Genomic DNA, 24,873 nt, shown 5'->3' with positions numbered 1-24,873 from the left:
ACCAATCCTTATGTTTACGACCTTTGCAGTCTTTAAAGTAAAGGAAAGCTGAAATAAGATCATAAGCACAGTCATGGTTTCACTTACTGACTGCTTTAATGACCTAGTTTCGGGTCTCAAATGTGATAATTAAACAAGGACTATCGGTATTAATGCATGGGACACACACACACGTAGAAAGAGCAAGTGGGACTGTAGAATTGCTTCATAGTTACCTCTATGATTTTCATCTTGTGACTGGTAGTATTCTCCAGCACGACATCTACACAAGTCTTCAATTCAGCACAATCCAGCAAGCCATTGAGAAGAGAGTCTTCTTGAAGATGCAGCTTTTCCCGAGTCACAACCTGTTCTAGTTCTGAATAGAGGTTTCCATTTAGCTCTAGGCGGCAGATTTCAGCAAGGATATGAGCAAGACCCTTCTGTTCAACTTCGGCTTGCATAGAGTTCATTAGAGTTTCCAGCCCAGGTATTGCTATCTTGACTCCATGCTTTGCTATCTTCTTCTGTAGGTTTTGGGTCAGCACTGGAAAGAAAAGAAACTATGTATAAAATGCTTTATAGTACTGGTTTCTTCCAGTATTCTAGGTCAAAGCAACAACTATTTTTCACAGAACTTATTTAATTTAGTAGCATTTCTCTACATCTCCTAACTTGTTGAATTATATCCACATTATCCACGAATCTATATGTCAAGGCTGCAGCTCCCAGAATTGTAAGCCAGCATGACTAAGTTACAGGAAGCTTTCAACTGTAGGGATGTGCAGCACTTTGCATCCAAAGCCAAACAATGCTTCAGAGTATGCACACTACACTTGTAAGCATTTCCTTAAAAAGACTGATTTTTTTTCTGGGCTTGAGTGACAGGCATTCAAATTTGGAAAACATGGATTTGAGTTGAGGAGGCCCTGGTGGGGCATGAGAAACTGCCTCTTAATTTTTTTTTGAGATCAAGCGGCTAACTTGGAAGCCCAGGAAGATACGTTTTCTTTTCTTTTTTAAACAATATTCTATTGGAAGATACGTTTTCTTGAAAGAGGTACCAGTAAGCACAACATGTATTCCCACGCTTGCTCCTTTGCATCCAAAATGCAGCTTGTCCCTACTTCATACACATACAGTATGTAACTCAGGGATCTTTGCTAAGAATTCTTCCTACCCGATATATTCGTAACTAAATGTATGAGCACAAGAGATGGGCAATCTTTCAACCTCGAAGTTTAAATTTAAAGAGGCTGAAATGCCTCTTCAAGGACTGCTGTCCCCAGCTGATGCCTTCTAGATGTATTAGGATGATGCATGTTGGGAGGGGGGGGCAAATTGAGATATGTTGATTTAAGAATTATTCATAGAGCCTTTAGGGGTTATTTGGTGACATCGTTCAAAAGGAGGGGGGAATGTGACGAAGGTGGAAATGGGAGCAACAGATCTTCGGGAGACATCCATACCATAATCTCACAAAATATGAAACACGCAGAAATTTCCATTAGGATCAAACAGAATGTGCAGTGATAACTCTCTCTTCATTGCTTATAGGCTATATATCCTATAAAAAAATTACTCTACGCGTAAGGATCTTTTTACCTTTGCAATGCTCAAAACTAGACTGAAGCTTGGCATCAGATGATAAGCAGCCACTCTCATCATAGGGCACAAAGCAAAATTTCTCCAGGATGGGAGGAATCTGTTCCTGCTGTCGCCGAGGAGCTGTGCTAGAGTGAAGACCAGATATTTGAACAGCTCCTCCTGTAATGGTATCAAGGCAACGGTCCACTGCAACATCTAAAACTATAAGGCAAAGAGATTGTTAATGGGCAGCACTGCAAAAGTAAACCAATCAAAAAAAAAAGCATCCCTCGGAATTCAGTCTTTGGGCTACAAAGTAATTCTAAATACAGGTAATTGACTTATAACAGTTTTGTATAGCGACTGTTTGAAGTTACAACAGCACTGAAAAAAAGTGACTTATGATCGTTTTTCACACTTGCGATCACTGCAACATCCCCATGGTCATGTGATCAAAATTCAGATGCTTAGTAACTGACTCATATTTATAATGGTTGTGGTGTCCTGGGGTCATGTGATTGCCTGATAAGTAAAGTCAATGGAGAAGACAGAGTCACTCAACAGCTGTGATACTAATTTAACAAGTGCAGTGATTCACTTAACATCTGTGCCAAGAGAGATCGTAGAAATGGGGCAAAATTCATTTCATTGTCTCACTTAGCAAAAGAAATTTAGGGCTTAATAAGTCAAGGACTACCCGTACAAAATTCATCCTACAATTCAGGCTGGAACAATCATTTTAACACATTGGCTTTTCCAAAGGAGCTGCAGATAGCAAAACATAAAAAAATAAATGGAAAGGTGCTCTTTACCTTCGGTCTCTTCAGTGTATTTGCGAACACACTCCAGATGTAGTTTTGGGTCAATGCACACTGAACGGACTCTGGTTGGCAACCGCAGATTTCGTCCCATTTCCCCCAAAATCATCAAATGCAGCATGGTGTCAAGAAATGTCACCCAGTTCCCGTTCCACAAAATTTTCCCAGAATTTCCTGCCAATGGCAAACAATCTAATTAGCACAGAACACCCCTTGCCACTGCAGTTTTCGTCAGAAGTTAAAAAAAAGAAAAAGAAAGAAAATGCAGTATAAAACTGTAGGCACAACACAGAATTACTCTGCTTTCCAAGTGAAATTCAAGAAAAATGTCCACAATTATCTTTACTTCCCCAAAATTTTCCCTAGTTGCCAAGCAAATATTTGTATTTCTGTATTTAGATTATAAATTCATTTCATCTCATAGATTTCCTAATCTAATAAACTGCTGCTATTTTGGATTACATTCCCCATAGTTCCAGACAGCATGTTATGCAGGAATTATGGGAGTTGTCAGCGGACACTTTGAAAGCACCAGATTAAAAAAAGAGTTTTCTATTTATTAGAATAATTAAAATTACATATACATCCCTTATCTTTCTTGCAAAAAGTGTTCAAAATTACAAAATAATAGAATATAATAAAAGCATAAATAGCTATTAAAAGCTATTAATATTGTCAATTAATTTGAAATTTAATTAAATATTTTGATATTGTTGGAGTAATAGCCACATTGATAGTATCTTGAAAATGAATTGTAATAATTATAATTGTAATAAAGTCAATTGCAAAATGCAGCTTTACTTGGAAAGCTTTCTTGTGACAGGGCCTTTAACACCAACAAACAACAACAGCTGCCTATCCTTGGTCTTTGGGAAGGGCTCAGTAGGTGAACAAAAATGTCAAGTCCAGTCTAATCATCTGGATGATTGTAGGACCAACCATAATAAACATAATAATGCTGATTTCTATTTAGATATGCTGTTACCATTACTGCTGGATTCCATGACTCCTTGAAACGTTGGCCCATAATCATAACCACGTAAACGAAGCTCTTTGTAAATGTCCCCCTTGGATAAGGAAATTCCTGAGCAGGGATCTGGCTGGTTTTTCAAATCAATAAGCTGGTTTCGAAAGTTATTGAGAGCAGTTTCTTCCAAAATGCAAATTTTTCCTAATATGTCCATCACATAAAGGAAAGAGAGAGAATCAATAAGCAGGCACAGTCAGTCTTTCTTTCTTTCTTTCTTTCTTTGTTTCAACACACAACGTGATACTATTTACTTACCACTCACAGCCAGATTTCCATTTCCGGATACTTCAAAACACTGGGAAGCAGTCATGAGTCTCACCTCTAACTGTGTTAAACCTAAAAGGAAGACAGAAATTAATGAATTGACTCTACATCCAAGTATCATATATGAATAAAATAAAGAAAGCAGAAAGGGTACAGTATTTGCATTTATGGTACATATCGCTATATTTCTCTGCTACCAAATGAAGAAATATGTGCTATATTGATAGTCATTTAAAATTTATCTTCCCTCTTTCATGTTATTCCAGTTCATATAAAAATAAACAGATTAAAAAAATAAAACCTCCCAGACCCTATTACTGAACATTTGGTTACTTGAATTTCAGGAAATCAGCTTGATCAGATAATATTTATTACTCTCACCTTTTTTGGGAAGTATTGTTGCCTGGTGGATTGTAACATCTTCAAACATGATAGGCAGTTCTTCTATCGTAGTGCCCAGGGAGCGTGCTAGAGTGCGCCAGGCTAGTACCAAGTAACCAGTTGCTGGATAGAGAACTCTGCCATCAATGCAATGGCCCACTAAGTAATGATCAGGAGATTCAGGGTTCACATCTGTTAACAACAATAGACAAACAATATAGGAATGTTAGAACTTCAGCTAAAACCCTAGTTTGGTATCTATTACCCATACCCAAGCATTAATCTGTTCACACTTTCTCCTACCCTAGCTTCAGTGTCAGAGATGTTTCAAAGAAAGCAGCTCTCCGATTCTTACTGCTTCCCATCTAGTTCTTCTACTAAATTGACACAAAGACTAGGACATGTTTTCTCTTGAGATTGTTAAAATCCCGCTCAAATGTCTTTTTCTTTTTGGAGTGAGGTGGGGTCAAAAAAAGAAGTCAATTGACTTCTAGAACATACCAATATTGTAGACTGTTGCTGCCCCAGAACCTCCGGACCCTGTTGGAAAATCTTCAGGTTTTGGGACATCCCAGTTCTGGCTGTGATCCCAAGCAATGTAAGGGGAAATAAGTGGAGTTCCCATCGGAACTGGATACTGGACACGTGGAAACAGATTGTTTGCCAGGACATTTATTCTAAGAAAAGAAAAACAAAAAATTGTGAAGACTGTACCCAGCACTCAGAAGCAAGAATAGTAGCTCCTGGAAAGCGAGTTTTAGCGAAGCATCAGCATGAGAAGGATGACCCAACACCACCACAGGGACTCTTGTTTGACCTTTTATAAAACATAAAATACTTTTCCTCCATGATTCCTCCTATTGATACCCTTGCAGCAACACAAACAAAACTTTGATTTTTAATGGTAGCATTTATATGTAAACAATACAGAATGCTTTTTATGCCCAATCCATTTATTCCTTATCTTAGTGGCAATTAGAAATACAGCGTTTCTTCCTCAGCCTTTTAATGATTTCTTTCGATAGTCACATAAAGTAGTTGGGGCAAAACAAATAATAGTACTATTCAATTCAATCCAATTATGAAATTTGGACCGTCATATTCCCCTCTGGCCTTTCACTCATTCCCTTACCCTGTCAAGTGGATTTTTCCAACATTTGTCAGGAAAAATTCCAGATTGTTCTTGTGTTCCCTCTTCATCAAAGGTAAAATGGTGCAGGTTTGTTTCAAAGATCTTTTCAGGATTGCCTAGTTAGTTAGAGATTAAAAAAAAAATGATCAGAAAAAGTTACACATTTCCCAGTTCCAAAATATCTCCTTAATTATGATTGTCAACTTGTTTTGACAGGCAAGTTTTTATGAGACAGGGGAATAAGGGCGTGTCATGAAGACGAAACAGTTGAAGAGATCAGCAACAATAATTTTAAGACAATCATTCATTTTATTTAGTAAAGTTACAGATGACTTTTTCCTCATCATTTTATAAGTGCTGGGAAAAGCTGCCTGTATCTTAGGGCATAAGAACAGTGTAAGGGGAAAAAAAAAAGGTTGTCACTGCTATTGTTGTCCTGAAAGAAAAAACTCCTTGTACCCATTATGTTCTGTCAATGTTTACCAACTGCCTGGTAAAAAAAATATATAATGCCTTTTGATGAGCTTCCTACGCACACATAGCCAGTCAGGACTTCTCAGAAGGATTAACAAGTTCACTTTAGAACAAAGTGATGTAAGATTTGCAAGTTCTACTTCATTTTAACTGGAACTACAACTACCCCCCAACCAGAAGAGATATAAAGTAAGACGTACTCTGGGAGTTTCTATGTCTTTGAGCATGTTTAGTTTGGGTCCTGAGCTCATTGTCCTCCCCATTACTGTTCTTCCCCCAAATTTCTCAGTTCAGCAGCCTGCCTAACACTGTAGATCAGGGGTGTCAAACTCGCGACGTCATGTGATGTCGCACAACGTACTGGGCTGGTTTTGCCATTGCCGGCAATGGGGTGGGCGCAGCTTCAGTATAATGAACCGGCAGTTTGACACCCCTATTGTAGATATTACTTGGGAAAATGCCGCTTTAAATAAAATAGGGCTTAGTTTTTGGTAAAAGTGGATAAGATTTCATCACTGTATGTCTTTTAACAGCAATGTTTAAAAAAACAGGGGAAGCCAGAATTCATTATTTTGTTATTTCTAATCACCTTAGATAGCAGAAGGTCCAGATACAGTTTCTGCCCTCTCTGATTTAAATACCCTGCAAGAAGAACCCTCTTCCTTCACTTTTATCACACAAACCAGAAACATTTGTCAAGATAAATTGCCAAGATCTTAGCACTGCCAATCAAAAGGCTCTGTTCAGATAAAAGAAGCAGTAAGCATATGTAAGGATGATAAAAGACATCAGGAATGCTGGTGAAATTCCCTAAGTGAGGGAAGGGCATTGCATAATAAAAGTCTTGGCTGGGAGCACCTGAATGGCAAAATAATAAATGCCCAAAAAGGCCACATTAAGAAAAGATGATGGTTCCTTAACCGCAAGTTAATTGCATAAAAAAGAATGCCATGGATTTGAAACGACCATGATTTTGACTAAGAGATCACATCTAATTCTCAAAAGAGCTTAGAAGGCTTGCAGAGAAAAAGTGAAATTGGCTAAGACCACCTCCAATTTTTATCCACTGTGTTTGACAGGAAAGGTAGCAAATACATAAAGCAGGACTTTTCAACCTTTTCACCCATTGTACCACTTTTAGAATATGGAAACATCCGAGTACCACCAGTCGCCTAGCAAGGTGTCAAAAACCTGATGACCAAAAAAAGAAAGAAAGAAAGAAAAAAGTGATGAAGTACAGGTAGTCCTTGACTTACAACAGTTTGCTTAGTGACTGTTTGAAGTTACGATGGCACTGAAAAAAGTGCCCCCCAAGCCACAGCCGAGCAAGACACCTGCCTGCCCACCCGGCGGTGCTCTTCCTCCTATCCAAGGTTTTCGTTGTTGTGAGCATTTCTGTTGAGGATTGGCAGCAGGGGTGGGGTGGAGGGTGTTTGGTTTTTATTCCCCCCCCCCCGTCTGCTGGGTGGTTGCAGCAGGTTTTGGTCACTTCACATGACCCTGGGACACTGTGACTGTCATAAATATGAATCAGTTGCCAAGCATCTGGATGTAAATCACAAGACCCTGGAGTTGCTGCAACACTCCAGCTGATCCTGGCGCTTCTTCTGGGCTCAGCGGAAGCACCATGATCAGTGCCGAGCTCCAGCTGGAGACTGGCACTGATCCTGATGCTTCCACTGATCCCTGACAGTCCCGAAGAAGCGAAGATCCTGGCGCTTCCACTGAGCCCTGAGCTCCAGCCCTCTCTCGCTCAAGCTTGTGCGGTGCTGCCACTGGTTCAGCTCATTCCCCTCCCCCACTACCACTTTTCTGGGATGGTCACGTACCACCTGCCAGGTGCCAATGTACCACAGGTGGTACCCGTACCACTGGTTGAAAAGCCCTGACATAAAGCACTAAGATTAAAACAAAACATCAGAACAAGTATCAGAAACCAAACTTCCACTAACACATTTAGACTAGACACATCATTTTATGGGTTATGTTTTACATAAGACATCTGTGGTATAACTTGCACACTGGACTGGAAAAACTGGAAAAGAAGTCTAATGCTAAGTAGATCCAAATTTACAACAAAGCTTAATATCTGTTGCATAATTGCACTTTCAAATTGCACAATCTAAGCCATTGCTTCATTTACCTTTGTGCATTATTCTTCTCCCTAGATCAGTGATGGCAAACCTTTTAGAGACCGAGTGTCCAAAAACCATCCCCACCCCCGTCCCTGCTCTGCCCTGCCTGCTGGGCCACCCACCACCTCCACGGCCCGCCACAGATCACCCAAGAAGCCCATGGCGGCCGCACCCTCCGCCTGTGCCCTGCAGCATCATCTGTGCGCGATGGGGCGCAATGGCGGAGTCCTGTCCCCGCTGCCCTCTCCTTGGCTGCGCTGCTTCCCAAGGGCCGCATCTATGGGGGGCTGCTGGTGAGGAGAGGGCCATGGGAGGAGGCGGGGCTGGGGCAACGGTGTGTGTGCCCACAGAGAGGGCTCCGAGTGCCACCTCTGGCATACATGCCATAGGTTTGCCACTACTGCCCTAGATAGATATTTCAAGAAAATCTAAGCTATTTCATTCCCCAGATGTCCCTCTCTTCTGATGGGACTTGCATCTTGCCTTCTGGTTCTCCGTCAGTCTAACTGCACAACGCAAACTATTGTGTGGACTTTTCTCTATGCTCTGTGGATGCTCAGATGACTTGTCCTTTTTATCTTTTTTTCCATTTTTCTCTTGAGAAAGAAAAACCTATTTGGCCTAAAAAATCAAGTGTTCAGTTCTTCAAAGATGTAAGTGTACTTTGCCTCATAACCTTTACTAGGTCTGGCTTCTTCTCTTTCTTTCTCAGTGTTAGCCTTCCTGATTGTAATTAACCTGTATGCAAGGGTTCCGGTGCATGTGCAGAGAGGCCAAGATAGGCAGAACAAATAAGCTGATGTCTTCTCTTCATGATTTATTCAGCAGTGCATATAAGAAAGGGGTCTTCAGACTCGGCCCTTTTTATGACTTATGGACTTCAACTCCCAGAATTCCTCAGCCAGCATGCCTGGCTGAGGAATTCTGGGAGTTGAAGTCTATGAATCATAAAAGGGCCGAGTCTGAAGACCCCTGATATAGGATATGGAAGTTTATTCTAACAACGTATAGGTACAGTTCACTGCATTTCCTCAAGCAATTAAAAATACAGAAGTTATTTCTTTATTCTCTTGAACCACTAACCAAAGTATGAGGGGACAATCTACATTGGGGCTTTCCCTGATATGTCACATCTTTGAGGAGGCTCTGATGCTTACAGAAGTTATTATTCATTAGCAGATTTACCCAGGGCCTATTCAGTGCTCTTAATATATTTCTCTGACATTGGTTTAAACAAGTGCTCTTTGCACTAATTTTCTGTCCTTTTGATTAATGTAAGTTTTCTTTATTTTATTGCAGAAAGCAAAACATTTTTAGCGCTGAATATTATAAGCAGCATGAGCTTTCAAAATCCTTCATCTATTTTGACCTTAAACTAATCAATACAGATACCTTCATGTTTTTCATATTCGTTTCATCATCATCATCATCGTTATTATTATTTTAATCAAGAAGGTTTTTCAAAGTTTGCTTTCTAGAGCTTTCCTTATTTATCAGTCACCCTTTGATAGAGGGATCTGAAGCTGAGGAAACAAATAATGATTTTTCTTGCTCCTTGATGCTAAGAATGGCAGGAATACTGTAGCATTGGAAGAAATGATGCATTAAAGCAGTTCTTCTAAAGCAATACCAATAGCTTTTGACGCAATGCTGAGAGTAGGTGCTTATAAAACCCTATAACTCTAAAATGTCATACAACTACACATCTATGTCAACACTCAGTGAGGAAACCAACTTGCTGTTATAACACCAGTTGCAGCATTTGACACCTCCCTGTGACTTCTGGAGATGCAACTAAATCATACCAGGATTTGTTCAGGAACTGTTCCTGCCATCGTTCCCTAATGATCCGGTCCCTCTCCCAAAGTCAGAAGTTCACTTCTTCCTTCTACTTTGAAAAAAGGGGGATGCAGTGCTGTGCCACAAAATATTCCAGAGCAGTTACTTGTTCCCAGGAAAACATGCTAGTGCTGCAGACAAATACCACGCTCGTGCTTTTATGTCCTTTGAAGCGCTTTTGGGAAATCAAATTCCAAACTTCATAGGCTCAAAACACAATAAATGAAGTCATCATAGTAAGACTCTGTGGGACAACAGCCTAGAAAAACTCTGTCGGACAGGACAACTGCTACATGGATAATATTAGCAAGTTTTACTTATACGGTAGGTGAAAAGGGAAAGTTTACAGATGAAAATGGGGAATTCAGAATTAAGGCACTGCAGTACAAAAACATCTTCTGCAAACAATGCTGCACCTAATTTTGCAAACCCATGAAGATGTTTCTGTCATGGATAATTAGGGATACATAGATCAGGGGTCCCCAACCTGTGGGCCACAGCCCAGTACCAATCTGTGGCTTCTTGGCTACCGGGCCGCGGGAATGGCTGGAGAGTGCATGCACATGTGTGCACACTCCCCTCACTCGCACTAACACCGGCATGAGGGGAGGGGTAGTGGCCCCGTTTGCTCATGCGTGCGGGTGTGCATGGCTCCATTTGCGCATGTGTGCAGGCACTAGTGCTGCTGCAGTGGGCACGGCCCATTTGTGCATGCACGCGCAAATTTACCTGCTCCTCCCTTTCCCTCCAGACTGCCAAACTGGAAAGGTTCGGGACCTCTGACATAGATCACAAAGATGGGTTTTCTCTCCCTCCCCCAACAGTTTTTAACTATCAATTCTTAATGAGTTTATTTTATTATGGGAAGGGTGCCTTCCTAAGAAACAGATTTTGCTACAATGCATTATTTCTAAAATTAAAATTGGCCAGTTATAGTGACCTCTTTTTATAAAGAATGACAACCGAACACCCTTATAGATATTGGTTTTGCATCACATCAGTACAAAAACGCCTGATATTACTCAGTAATTGCTCCCAGTAAATCAGGATAAACTTCTAAACAAACTTAGAAACACAAGATAATAATGTGGTTTTGCAGCAAAGGCAAAATTTGATAATCTTCACTCAAAAACACACACACAAAAGAACCCTAAGAAACCAAAACCACACAAGTAAGCAGAATGGTAAACCTCTGAAGCTACTCTTCCTGTCCTTTCAAAACAGAAAAGCAATTGTGTCTCTCAAGGATGTAAACTTACACGTGAATATCTAGGAGTAACTCCCACTTCAGGTAGTTCTTGACTTACAACTACACCTGAGCTCAAAATTTCCGTTGCTAAGCAAGGCAGTTGTTAAATGAGTTTTGCTGCATTTTACAACATTTTTGCCACAGTTGTTAAGCGAATGATGTGGTCATTAAGCGAATCTGACTTCCCGCATTGACTTTGCTTGTTAGAAACCGGCTGGGAAGGTTACAAATGGAGATCACATGACCCCAGGACACTGCAAGCATGATAAACACATGTCAGTTTCCAAGAGTCCAAATTCTGATCATGTGACCATGGGGACGCTGCAACTTATCGTAAGTGTGAAAATTGTCACTTTTTTCAGTGCCGTTGTAATTTGGAATGGTCACTAAACAAAATAAATGGTTGTAAGTCGAAGACTATCTGTAAATTCCAATGTACTTGCCTTTAAAGTAGCATAAATAGAGTTGTACTGTTAGAGTCCTAGTTTCCTGGTGAGCGGGCAGCCCAAAAAATTAAACACATAAATAACTACAGTAATAAATAATTCAGGGAGTGTTTCCTGAAACTTCATGATACGTTCCAAATTGTAACTTCTTAGAATTACCTGAGCAGTTTAAATAGAAAGTCAATGTACTCCTGTAACTCCATTCTAGTTTAGCCCATTGTTGAATATGCAAGCCTGGCACTTTTTGCACATTTTAATTCTAACTTGCGAAAATTGGACCTTTGTTGCCATTGCTTTTATTGTCCTAGCTATACTGATCTAAGCCTGTAATAAAGATTTTAGATGTTGTAATTCTGTTCCTCATAAAAACTAAGAAATGAATTGCTCTAACTCAATTTTCTGAGAACAGTTGGGAAACCTAGAGATAAAAGTTACACAGACTTTATTTCTAGAAACCAATGAGCAGCACAAAACCAGCACGATCAACCTTTCAAACTGACTATGAGTTACAAACACCACATCACAACCCTATAACACTAAGTATTACAAAACATATGGTATTTATAATAATAGTAGTAGTAAAGTTGGAAGGGACCTTGGAGGTCATCTAGTCCAACCCCTTGCTCGGGCAGGAAACCCTACACCATTTCGGACAAATGGCTGTCCAATCTCGTCTTAAAAACTTCCAGTGTTTTTCCATTTGTAGATATTCATGATTGAATAGTTGTGGAGAGATGGCTATGATTTAATTTTCTGCTCCATTTTCTATTCCCAAATGATATTAATTAAATGGCTTCTCCCCTTTTGGTTTCAAAAAGTATTATGAATGCTGAGCAGCAAATTAAAGCAAATGCAGAAAAGCTACACGGTATTTAGAAACACAGAGGAAAGTATGAACTGGCGAGGAAGACCCAGCAGACTTCCACAAATGGGTGCTTCAGGAGATATTCGACTGATGGAAATTTTGGGAATGTTCAACTACAACACATCTGGAGACACCAATTTTGGGAAGACTGGCCCTAGGATATTCTTACTAACTTTTACTCATGGTAATCCCCAAGAGTAATACCTGTAGAAGAGCATGTGGAGCGATTTCCACTACCACTGCGTTATCTGGAACGTGCTTCAGACCATCGTGGAACAAGACTGGGTTGACAAGATTATTCACATGATACTCAGCAGAGGAATTCTGAGCCAGCTCACTTTGCCACTGGCTTTCAGGGATAGAAGTACTGATCCAGCGGGATGAGCGAGGCTTTGGATTTAGGATAACCTAAAAGGACCAAATAAAAGGACAGGCAAATATTGGATGTCACTTCTGTTGAGCAGAGCCTCTCCTCCCTGGTGCTGGATCCTCCCAGAGTATTACCTTCTGCAGGGCACTCAGCAACACTGGTGCAATTGAAGCCATATAGTAGGAATGGAAAGCAACTCCAGCACTCAGCACTTCTTTCGCAAACACACCTTCTGATTTCAATTTAGACACAAATTTGGTTACAGCATCCTAAAAAATTAGCAAAAATTAATAACCATTTGGAGTTATTCCAATAGTTTAGAGTTACTTGCATCATACACTTGGGCCCTGCTGCCTGAAGGGCATCCATTACTTCCAATGTAATGGAAGTGAGCTCCAATGTAGATAGTCTACATTTAATATTAAACAAACTATTAAGTATTCCAGGAGCTAATACTGTTGTTTCTTACATGTTCTCCTGAACTGTCCAAACAAACTGAAATAATATTATCTCTCCCTATATGCTATTCTATATTATTTACTCTCCTCTATCTTGCTGTTCTATGCAGAAGGCAATCAAGGCAGTCCATAATCCTCATCCTGAATGTGACCCTTGGTTAGCATTCACACAGCCTGCTGGCAACTCTTAAAGCTAAGGGTTTTCATAAATACAAGTGAGTTTAATTATCTGAACAGCATTGAGCTTTTATATCCAGTTGACCCAGCTGAGATGGTATTGAGGACATGCAGCTAATACCCTAAATGCTAACATTTGAAATATAGTTCACACTGCCATTTTACCTGAGGGCCTGAGATGGTGACAGTGTCTTCGGCATTGTGACAGGCAGGTACCACTCCTGGAGGGCACTTTTCCCTGCATTCCTCCCATGTCAGACCTGAAAAGGACAGGTTACTTCAGATAAGTCGAATTCAATGAGGTTAAATGAGCATTTTAAGTGTTCATACAGCTTAGGGACTAGAACAGGGTCCTCAAATTTTTGAATAAATATGAGCCACAAAGTTTTCCCTTGATATCAAATACGTTGGGCTACCATTCTCAAAGCTCCCAATTAGAACAGCATCTGATCATTCTGTACCAAAATAGTGCAATCGAAAACACATCCCGTCATTCATATGCTGTATTCCAGTGATGGTGAACCTTTTAGAGACCGAGTGCCCCAAAACCGCCCCCCACCCCCATTCTGCCCTGCCCGCTGGACCACCCACCATCTCCACGGCCCGCCACAGATCACCCAGGCAGCCCAGCAGCATCATGGTGGCCATGACCTCCGCCCATGCCCCGCAGCATCAACTGTGTGCGATGGGGCGCAAGGGCAAAGTCTTGTTCCCACTCCCTGGCTACGATGTCCTTGGCTGCGCTGCTTCGTATGGGCTGCATCCAGGGGCGATTCTCCTCCGGATGGGCTGCTGGTGAGAAGGGGGCCGTGGGAGGAGGCGGGGCTTGACTGACGGTGTGTGTGCCCACAGAGAGTGCTCCTAGTGCCGTCTCTGGCACCAGTGCCATAGGTTCGCCACCACTGCTCTATTCTTATCATCCAACTTCCACACTGAAACATTGTCAACTTATTCACAAAGCTCTCTCCTATTACAAGTTCTAGTCCAAAACTGGGCCTTTTATATTTTATTTTATATTGTATTAAATCATATGTTATATTGTCTTAATTGAACATTTAAACATTTTATGTCATGTTAATTCAACAAGGTTTGCATTGTTGAATTGGATGATGCAAATAACTAAAACAAGCCATACACACACAATTGTAGACTGTCCTTAGGTACAGACATTTTCTGGCAAACTCGGATTCCACTAAACTTAAGAAAATTAATTGAGGTTGCCAACTGTTGCTTCAATTAACCAGCAAAAGCAACAATCTCAATTCATTCCAGTGGCTGATACAGTATTTTTTAAAAAAATTAAAATGCTAAAATATCAAACCAGACACATGACATTCAAGTAGGAACGCTCACTCATTTATTAATTGACTTCTATGGCTGCCCACTAATATACATCATTCTGAACCACTTGCAAGGTTTATAAACAAAAGAAAACAATACCAGAAATAGCCATGCCAGGAGGAAACACTTCCCCCTCCCCCCCCATCATCAATTAATTGAAATAGCACTTGGGTGAGAGGACAAGGAATCCTGTTTTGATCACCCAAAGAAAGATTGAAAGAAAGACTATACTCCATAAAGCACACACACTTTACTGACAAGTTGCTTTTGGAAAACAAGTTTTGCAGATGTATCCATTGTTTCATAAAGTTGCCAAACCTGGTTGATTAGAGACAACAGCTCAACAAAGAAAAGATGCGTGGGCTTGTTGGGAAACAATGACTATTTCTAGCATATTTTTTTAATGGCTCTTCTTTCTTGCGATATTCCATTGACAAAAATAAAATATAATTTTCAAGTCCAATTTCTTACTCAAGCACAGGGTACAGTATTCGCCTCTGTTAAGAATCTCACAGGCCCAATATTTCTAATGGATTTTGTAATACCTAAATCCAACTCGTTTTCTTGCTTAATACACAATGAACTAGATCTTCCTAAGGCCATAGACGTTTATTTCTGAGCCTTTGAGGTTTAACCCTTGCCAAAGTTCATTTCCATATAATTAGAGAGCCAATTCTCCATCCTACACCCCAGTGAAATTATGGGATGAGGCATAAAATCTCTTTTGTACATCCTTTTAAACTAAACTCATTGACAATAGCAGTATTTATAGCAATAGTTGTTGTCAGCAAACAGGTTTACAACTTCGAATGCCAATAGCCTGATGAAGTAGATTAATATTTTCTTTTAGTGACTGAAGAGCAATAAGCACAGCTTGCCTAAATTGATGGCAAACATTGACATTTTAAAAATCCAGATTTATCAGTGACTAAGAAGCAGTTTTAAAGATCAGTACAACATAAGGAAAATGCCTCATTGGCTTTTTAGGTCTACCCATATTTTCAATAGTTTCTGTAAAAGCTTCTTTAGTATGCTGTAACTTTTCCCAAACTCCCATCACAACTATGTTGCATAAATAACCAAGGTTATAATCCAACATGTCTAGAGGGGCGGCAAGATGAAAAGTTGGGCTCTATGATCACTCTCAAAACAGACAAACAAAGCAGAAATAGAAAAGAATCACCAGTTTTATGTGATATCAGAATACACTGGAATACTCAGCTATTTGAACATAGTGGTGTAAAGAAAGCAAACCATTATGATAGCTGGAATTGTTCATTCTTTGCATAAAAGATACAAGCCAATAAGGTTTCAGTAGCTATAGTCCATTGTGTGAACCAGGTTGTCGTCCCTAAATCATAAAATAGTTGGTTTGGAGACAGTGCATTATATGGATGTGATAGTGTTAATTCAAGTTTAAGCATTAGCGTGCTGTGTAGATTCCCTCCTCAAGTTATAACTCAGATTTTTTTCTCAATATTCATGAAGAACTTTTACTTACCAACAGCGGCCATGCCTCCTGGTGGCAATTTTGCTTCTTTGACGCATCTTCCTCTCCAGTAAGCTGAGAGAATTACTTCTTCATGTGTTAGGGAGTTATCTGCATAGCCACAGGCCAGTTCTCCGACTGAGTGACCAATAATCCCATCAGGCTGCAAACCTGCAGCCCTTAAAACATCAATTTGTGCAATCTGTGGAGAGAATATTGTTGCTAGATTTACATACGGGAAACAGCACCTGCAAGCCTATTCAGGTGAGCATCATCATCTATTATTCACAGTGCACAGTTCCTAAGAGTGCCTAATCATACGCGTATCACCTGCCAGGTGCCGAAATACCACTAGTGGTACGCGTACCACAGGTTGAAAAGCCCTATTCTTGCATATGTTAAGGCAGAAGTGTATTTTCAAGTATACTTGCAATTAAGCCTTAATGTGACATTATTAGTGTTTATTATTAACGTCTTGTTTTCTATTTTTCCTTCATGATGCTCAAGACAGAGAATTATATTCTCCTTGTTCTCATCTTAAAGTTGGCAGATAAGTACCTGACTCAGCATGAGTCACAATGAGTCACCCAGCCAACTCTATGATAAATAAGGTTTGAACATTAATCTCTATGGGTTGAAATGACATTAACTTGGGACTAGGTATCCTTGAAATGTTTTTAATTACAATTCCCATAATACTTTGCTATAATAATCTATTTGGGGCAGAAATTCAAAACATTGCGGAAGTATCATGTCACCCATCCCATCTTTCAAGCATCCCACCAGCCTAGTTCCTACAACTGCGAACTATTGCACCAGACTATGACTAAAATAAATCTCCACTCTGTAACAAAGCTTGTGTGCATCAAAGCCACTTGCCAAAGTAGATCCATCCTTCCTACCTGAATAGCTGCAAGCCCAACAAATGCATTTACTGTTTCATTAAAGGCATTTTCATCTGAACTCAAAAGAAGATCCGACACTTTCAAGCCTGTGTCCTTCAGAGCCTCATCTGAACGCAAGATGGACTGTCGGAAGAGATCAAGCTTCATTAGGCTGAGGCCCATCCCTTTCCACTGTGTTCCCATGCCTGAAAAATGAAGAAGGAGAAAACCCTTGCTATTATTAGCAAATGAATTTTTGATGTGACATTTGGAGCAGCATTTAAAAATTCTGTCCCAGAAGATGTGAAACCCTCCAGTCAGCAGCGCATATATGAAGGTGAGCCAAGCAGTTTCAAGGCTGTTCTGCGACTGAATGGAGCTGGAGGGGAAAAAAAAAAAAAAGGTAGAGCAATTACCTGAACAAATGTACCACAGTGGTCTCCCTGAGGTCTGGGCAATTTGAACTTCCTTTATATCGCTCTCACTTCCAATCAAGGTGTAGCCCCTGTAGGGCATGGATGATACCGATACCCCAGAGATATCGTTAAGCATGCTCAGATATGCAGTGTGTTCCTGCATCTTGCAGCTCTGCTCGATTAGCGTTTCTACTGCTTCTTGAGTCCTTCCGCAAAACTGTAACAATCGTGGCAAATTGGGAGCTTCTGGTGGGAGTGATTTGTTCCTGTTGGCTCTCAGGATGACATGAGCATTTGAACCTCCAAAGCCAAAAGAGTTGATTCCAGCAAGGTGGCCTTTAATGGGGGTTGGCTTGGTAACTACTTGTAGGCGGCCGTCTTCTAAGGCAGGGATATCTGGATTTGGGGTGTTGTAATGGAGATTTGGTGCCCATATGCCATGCTCAAATGACAAAACAACCTGAAACAGAGAAAACATAACAAGATTGAATACTCGTTTTGTAATAAGTATAATATAGAGGTATAATTTTGGCATCGACCATGAAGGCTAAAAAAAACCCTAGTCTCTTAAGTTGCATATGAAGACTTTAAGACCCTGTAAAATCTCCCATTCTGCCCTCAGATATTTGAAAATAGAATTGCTGGAGTCTTTTTTTCTATATTGTGGAAGCTTCAAAATTAAGGAAACATTCTGTTCATCAACATCATCATATATATCTGTTCTATATTTCTCCTTCCTCCCCATTCTCTCTCCTTTTCTGTGTTCACAACTTTGCACTTTCCTCCCGCTTTCACCCATAAGGATCAATGAGCCTAAACTTTTTTCTCTGTATTGGTTCACTTAGAAATGATCGTTCTGCTCTATTCTCATTCATAACACAAGTGTGAGTAACATATACAATGAGAAAAGTATAAAATCTTTACCTTTGCTAAAGCTGCAAGACCAGAAGCTGGTTCTGGATGGCCCATGTTAGATTTTGTTGATCCAATCAACAACGGTGGCCGCTCTGATTGGCAAAAGACATTTATAATGCCATTCACTTCCTGTGGATCCCCAACCTAAGAGTAAAAGAAACATTGGAAGATTTCAGAGTTAACGAATGTCTGCTTCATTCTGTTAGTTTTCTTATAAAGTTATATATACAGATAATATGGTTGAAGGTAGATACTATGATTGAGCCTAGTGGGGAGCCAGCATGCATATCTAAGATAGGAATAATTCTTTATATGCAGTCCAAATCTTCCAGTATTACTCTGGTCATATTCATTAGGGAGATTTTGAAATTATAAACCAATTTGAATGTTACTGAAATATTGGGATAAAAGAAGAGGCTGGATCATGGTTTGCTGAGGGAGTGTCTTCTCCAATGAAAATTTTAAATCGGAAATCTGTTTTTTTCTAGTTCAGCTAGAAGAGTACAAAAAAAGATGTTAAAACTCTAGGAGAATTACAATGAGCATCAAAAGAAAAGAATCAAAATAGAAATAGAATGTACCTTTGTGCCTGTGCCATGGGCTTCTATATATTCTACTTCTTCAGGTTTAATTCCAGACTCTTTGTACAGAGAACTGACCAACTGTTGCTGCATCCATCCAGAAGGAAATGTTACCCCTAAAGTAAGAAGAACCATTAGTTCTCAATCTTATATGAAGTACCAAAGCATCCTCACTTAACATACGATCCTATATCAAATCACTTAGAAGAGTCCATTTATGAGATCCTTGTAATTAGATATGTATAATTGTACTATTAGAGTGTGACATAAATGCTACATTTCTCTGCAAAATTTTGAAATTAATATTTTTAAAAGAAACATAATTGACTATAAATGTAAACCACTAAGAAACCCTCAGCTGATCCTGGGAACAGAACTACTATGTATTATATCTAGTAATATAAGGTTTAACCAGAATTGTTCATGTGCAGTGCTTTGAATATTCAAAAAACTTATGTTTACTAGAACATATGATTATGGTGAATTCATGTAAAATATTCAATTTTGAAAACTTCAATTTTGCAAAGAAAAAAAGGCAACTTGCAGAACATTTTTAAAACCAGCAATTTCTCAGGTAGCACAGAAACATCGATGTGTTCTCAGTGACTCAGTGAATGCTGAGTCATTCATTGGGGTGTGTTTTCATGCTTCACAAGGAAGGATTTCTTATAAGGGCATTTCCACCTGAGGCTTTTATTACTGTGGAATTGCTCTACTTTGTTCATTTTTTGGATCTGGGAGTTAAATATTATAGGTGTGTTAAGTCAATCTCCGGTTTACTGTTCCTATTTTCATTTGTTTCTTACTGAAAATCAACAGGTCTCATTGTTCAACTTTGCCATTAAATTCCTGTGGAGAGACTATCAGAAGTTTGCATAAACATTGGCTCTGAGACCACACACAGCCTGTGTACCATGAGTTTTCCTATATGGCCTTAATATTTTTAAAATGGCAGAATATTCAGGCATCTATTCATTTTTTTTTCTAAGTAAAGAGGGAAAGAGGTAGCTGCTATGATGAAGTGTCAACTTCTGCTGCAAACTTTAGTAGCCTACATTAATTGCTGGATGATTGTAGAGAGAGAGACACTCTTAAAGGAAATCATTTTTCTGGAGTTCTGGAGAGCTGTTGATAATCAGTGTACACACCAGTGAAGTAGATGATACCAAAATAGGAACCAATGAGAAATACCAGTTGATTAAAATATGGTATGGACATTTCTAATTCAAGAAGAACACTGCTCTGTTTTCTGCATAATTCTTAAAACCTTAGAACTCCAAGAAAGGGAATAATATTTTACCTTGTTCCTTGAATCCATCTGTGTTAATTCCAGAATTTACTATGGTAGCGTAAATCCGTTTGGCTTTTGGTTTCTTAGTCAGAAACACAGCTACAACTGCTTCAGAACGACAATAGCCATTCCCTGCAAAAATCCAATAAAAGCAACAGCTTCAGACTATATTCCTGTTTTAATACTTGGATTTCTAATCTTTGTTTTCAAAAGTGCTGGGCAACCAAAATGTAAAAAATACTAAATCATGTTCATTCTCATATTTAAGATTGGGGATTTTTCAATTCCACATATTTTTAGAGTTGTCACTATTACAGAAAATAATTGATTAGCAGAATAAATTTATGCAAGAATCTTACACTATGTTCTATTATTCCAATTTGGTTTATTCTTTTGATTATCACACTGGCACAGACCCTATTTTCCATAATTTTACTAATTGTCTGGCATAAAGGTCACAATTCTGTTTTTCAGATATTTTATTATTATGGGTATTAATTTTATAAGGAAATTAGTAATATTCCCTAACATATTTTGATGGTATATTAAATGTTACAGAGAAAATTGTATTATAAAATCTTCTCCCAATCAAAAAACATTACCATATATAGGAAAAACTGTAACTAAATGTATCTCAAATATGTATATTTAAAATTTACCATTTACACTAATTCTCCTTGTAGTCTCTATGTAAAATGCTTATCATCACCACAATCTGAAGGCCATCATATTAAAACTTCTTTTGTAATTCTAAAATTAGTTGAAGTTAATAATAAAGTATTGGTTTTTAACAAGTATTCATTTAAAACAGTGGTTCTCAACCTGTGGGTCGGGACCCCATTTGGGGTCAAACGACCATTTCACGGGGGTCGCCAAACAAGGCTGTCCGCCATTTTCCCCCCTTTTCTTTGGCCACACCCCTGGCACCCGGTGATGTATAAGTGGTTGGGGGTCACCACAACATGGGGAACTGTATTATGGGGTCGCGGCATTAGAAAGGTTGAGAACCACTGATTTAAAAGAATTATCTTAAAAAGAAAAAAATATAGAATTAGCTTGCAAATTAGATTGGTTTATATGTTTTCTCTCATTTTTTGCTATATTTTTAAAACTTAAACGTATTTCATTTATGTAGTACAAACAAACTACGCTCTAAGTGGCTTTTTTGCCATATAATTTCTTTGCCACTCTTCAAACTTTATGGAATCATATATGTCCCTTGCATTTTTCTAAATTTTTAGCTTTTTTATCAAAGCTGCAATTTATGGAGAAGGAGCAACATAACCTTACTAGAGGCAAGTAATACTTCAAAACAGTCTGCTTTCCCTGTTGCTAGCTTCCTTGCCTGATCTGAACCTCCCAAATAGTTCTCAAATTAAAAAGGCAATTCAAATTAATTCATTACTGCTAAAGAGCCTGGGGGGGGGGAACCCACACACACACAGCTTCTTTGGCTTTTCTAGTTAAATGAAAGCTCTGAAAACAAATATTTTATCCTCATACTCAAATCCTTATAACATTTGACCTAAATATGTAACAGTGAGAAAAACAATCTTATTACCTTCAGCATCAAAAGATTTGCAGGTCCCTTCTGGGCTTAACATGCCAAGCTTCATGAACTGTACAGATGTGTTGGGTTTCAGGATAAGGTTGACTCCACCTACAAGAGCCGATTCACACTGTCCACTGCTGATTGCTTTGTAAGCATTGTCCAGAGCAACAAGGCCAGAGGAACAGGCTGTGTCAATGGACATACTGGGTCCTTTGAAAGTACAAGCCATGAAAAGACAGATTACCAACTTTATAAACTTTTTCACAGTTATCTGCCACATCTGCCCAGCTTGCTTCTCTTGTGAAAAAAGGAAGGATTCCCATTCTTCCAACTGATTCCAACCCTCAGGAGAAATCTCTACTTCTTTGTCAACAGCTGTACTTTGCAAACATTGTAGCAACAAGCCACCCAGAAAAATGTCCCAAAGCCCTCAAATCTATATTTCACCATCTTAACCCTCGTAAGGGTTATAGGATTCCTATAACTAAATTCCTTACTTAGGAATTACTAATTCACAATATACTACTGGTCATTGCTAACATTAAGCTTGTATCCTGTAACTCTGCACACTTGCCTTTGAAATCAAAAAAGTACGAGATTCTGTTGGCAAACATAGCACGTTGACAGCCGGTCATACTGTATCCCAGCAACAGTTCAGGATCTACACTAAATGCTTCGGCAGCTTCTGATCCACTCACACCAATCCACACGCCTGTGTCTGTGCCTCGAATGGTAGTTGGATCAATGCCTACAAAGGAGGAAGACGTATATAATTCCCTGTGGTTTACAAGACAAAAAACTCAAAAGAACATCAAGTGTATTTGGTATCCAAGTAGTTAATGGAAACATGAGATGGATGAATGGACAACAAAAAAGAGGTATTTATGAAGGAACTTATAGATTGTAAGAAGATTATGTCACAGTACTAAGCTCCATTTATTAAGGTTGTAGCCAAATAATATTTATTTCTTAGATTTATGTCTTGCTTTTCGATCAGGAGCTCATAGTGTTCCCTTCCCCTATTGCACACAGTAACAACAACCACATGAAATAGGTCAGGGGTGTCAAACTCGCAACATGTGACGTGTCGCGACTTTTTTCCATTGCCGGCAATGGGTGGGTGCGGTTTCGGCATGATGCATCCAGTCCGCGGGCCGGCAGTTTGATACCCCTGAAATAGGTTGTGCCGAGAAAGGACTGGTCAAAACCACCTAGTAGATTTTCACAGCTGAGGGTGGAGATGAGCCTGAGTCTTTCTGGTGCTTATCCTAACCATGGCAGCCAGCATGCTTGGAAGTCAGGGCCACTATCTCACTGGATCATGGAATAAGAATATTCTTTCACCAAACTAGTGGATTCCCTTAAAAGGGAAGAAGACTGTTTTTGCCACTCTTAATTTTCCAAACCGAATGGGCAAATCTTTTCTTATATCTTACAAATTATATATTATTAAAACAGAAGTGTCAATTCACAGGTTGTAGCAAGCATACTGTAAATATGTACTCAAGAACATTTGTGGTCATCTTATTGCCCAGTGACCCATTTTCCAGTTATTTTTAAAGACAGACTTTGAGAAAGAAGTATTAATGGCAGTAGTGTTGTGTAATCTTTCTTTCACATTCTTTTTTAACTGTCTTGTTTTCTTATGATAACCCAATTTTCTCATAATGCTTTTAATAAATATTTTCAAAGAGGAATTTTGAAAAACATGGTGACACTATTTCAAAATTCTCTCAGGCTCTTCAGAGTGGCTCAGCTATAGTTTGTAACTTTTATTCTATCAAACTACCTAATCTTTCCACAAGAAGAATTTAGGCCATATCTTTTTAGTTTCTTTACATGCATTTTACAATTAAACCTAGTGGTGGGATTCAGCCAGTTCGCCCCAGTTCGGCAGAACCGGCAGCTAATTTTTTTTTGTCCAGGCCCAGAATGGACTTCCGGAAGCGGCATCCACACAGAGAACCGGTTGTTCGCATATTTGAATCACACCCACTGATCAAACCAATATGGCCAAGCTAGAGAAAGATATCAGTAATTACTAATTACAGTCTTCCTGTGGCTATTCTATGCATGAATAAATCTGTATCTAATCAACTTTTTATCTAAACTGCAATCTTTACACTCAGTATATAGGCAATAGGATTTTTGAATAAAGAATTCCAGGCTCTTTTCCTTACCACCATCCATAATGGCTTCATAACAAACTTCCAATAACAGACGTAGTTGAGGATCCATGGTGTGAGCTTGTTTTGCATGGACTCCAAAAAATGTGGCATCAAATTTGCTGATGTCTTTGAGTTTCCCATTTCTCTTGGGCAGTCCATAAATTCCTGAATTGAAAAAGAAAGAAACAGAAGAATTTCATCACAGTCATTGTGTGGTATATAATTATTGAATGAGAAGGTGTCATTATGAATCAGGTGCTGATTGCACTTATTTTGCATGTCACTACTATTTTTACAACTTAGCAGGCCAAGTAAATATGGAAGCAAGATGTAAAATACTGGTAAGAGCTGTTTTTGAAAGCCACAACACCTATTATTTTTTTTGCAAAGACAAAATTCGTTAGAGGTTATTTTACCACTATCCAAGCTTTAAGCATTGTTCTGCTGGAGTACACAACTTGTCATAGATTCAGAAGTAGTTATACCTAAGAAATCTTGACTAGCTTATATTAATTTCCAGTGTTTGCTGGAGTTAGGTGGCCAATAAATTTAAATAAATAAATAATAACTTATTTCATAAATAGAGCCAACTGCATTTATTTTGGAAAAGTATCTAAACTTGATCTAATCAATAACTTCAATACAACTGACATCTAAACATTGTTAATTTGGTCTATTTTTCCATCCATAAAAGCTTCTTTTTTCTCTAGTAGGGGAATGTCTTCATTAAACTGCCCAGTTTGTAAACTAGACTGTAGAGAAATTAGAAATTATCCTTTCAATCATCTTAGATTTCAAATAATCATGATAAGAGGCCTGGGCATTAGAAAAAAAAATAGGGGGTAAGGGGGGTGCAGAAACTCACTAATGAGAATGGAAGTGACTTAGTTTCTTAATCAAAATAAAATAGGAAACTGATCAAACTGTCTAAAACAATTCAATCCTTTAAAAAGAATGGTTTCATTTAATTCCTACTTCTGCTTATTCAATCCAATGCACTAAAGGCTTTTTTTTCAAGTTTCTTTTTCTACC

At 39.0% G+C, this 24,873-nt stretch overlaps 1 protein-coding gene across 2 annotated transcripts in view; it reads right to left on the bottom strand.

Annotated features, from left to right (window-relative positions):
- Positions 1-24,873, bottom strand: part of FASN (fatty acid synthase) — a 71,757-nt gene that overhangs the window by 31,686 nt on the left and 15,198 nt on the right. For both annotated transcript variants that reach the window (XM_039344280.1, XM_039344290.1), the window contains 20 exons: positions 23,854-24,006; positions 22,248-22,421; positions 21,683-21,883; positions 20,131-20,253; positions 18,831-18,946; positions 18,259-18,393; positions 17,335-17,794; positions 16,937-17,124; positions 16,047-16,236; positions 13,370-13,464; positions 12,704-12,838; positions 12,404-12,607; positions 5,192-5,307; positions 4,561-4,736; positions 4,060-4,251; positions 3,670-3,750; positions 3,370-3,555; positions 2,379-2,558; positions 1,585-1,788; positions 216-526 (listed from right to left, as the gene is read on the bottom strand). In XM_039344280.1, the coding sequence (XP_039200214.1) occupies positions 216-526; positions 1,585-1,788; positions 2,379-2,558; positions 3,370-3,555; positions 3,670-3,750; positions 4,060-4,251; positions 4,561-4,736; positions 5,192-5,307; positions 12,404-12,607; positions 12,704-12,838; positions 13,370-13,464; positions 16,047-16,236; positions 16,937-17,124; positions 17,335-17,794; positions 18,259-18,393; positions 18,831-18,946; positions 20,131-20,253; positions 21,683-21,883; positions 22,248-22,421; positions 23,854-24,006 (3,620 nt within the window). The remainder of the gene's footprint in view (positions 1-215; positions 527-1,584; positions 1,789-2,378; positions 2,559-3,369; positions 3,556-3,669; positions 3,751-4,059; positions 4,252-4,560; positions 4,737-5,191; positions 5,308-12,403; positions 12,608-12,703; positions 12,839-13,369; positions 13,465-16,046; positions 16,237-16,936; positions 17,125-17,334; positions 17,795-18,258; positions 18,394-18,830; positions 18,947-20,130; positions 20,254-21,682; positions 21,884-22,247; positions 22,422-23,853; positions 24,007-24,873) is intronic.

The sequence above is a fragment of the Crotalus tigris genome, unplaced genomic scaffold, assembly GCF_016545835.1.
Source record: "Crotalus tigris isolate CLP2741 ecotype Arizona unplaced genomic scaffold, ASM1654583v1 scf7180000017551.9496454, whole genome shotgun sequence".
Lineage (NCBI taxonomy): Eukaryota > Metazoa > Chordata > Lepidosauria > Squamata > Viperidae > Crotalus > Crotalus tigris.
The sequence above is the reverse complement of the archived record's forward strand: the minus strand, read 5'-3'. Positions and strand labels throughout refer to the sequence as shown.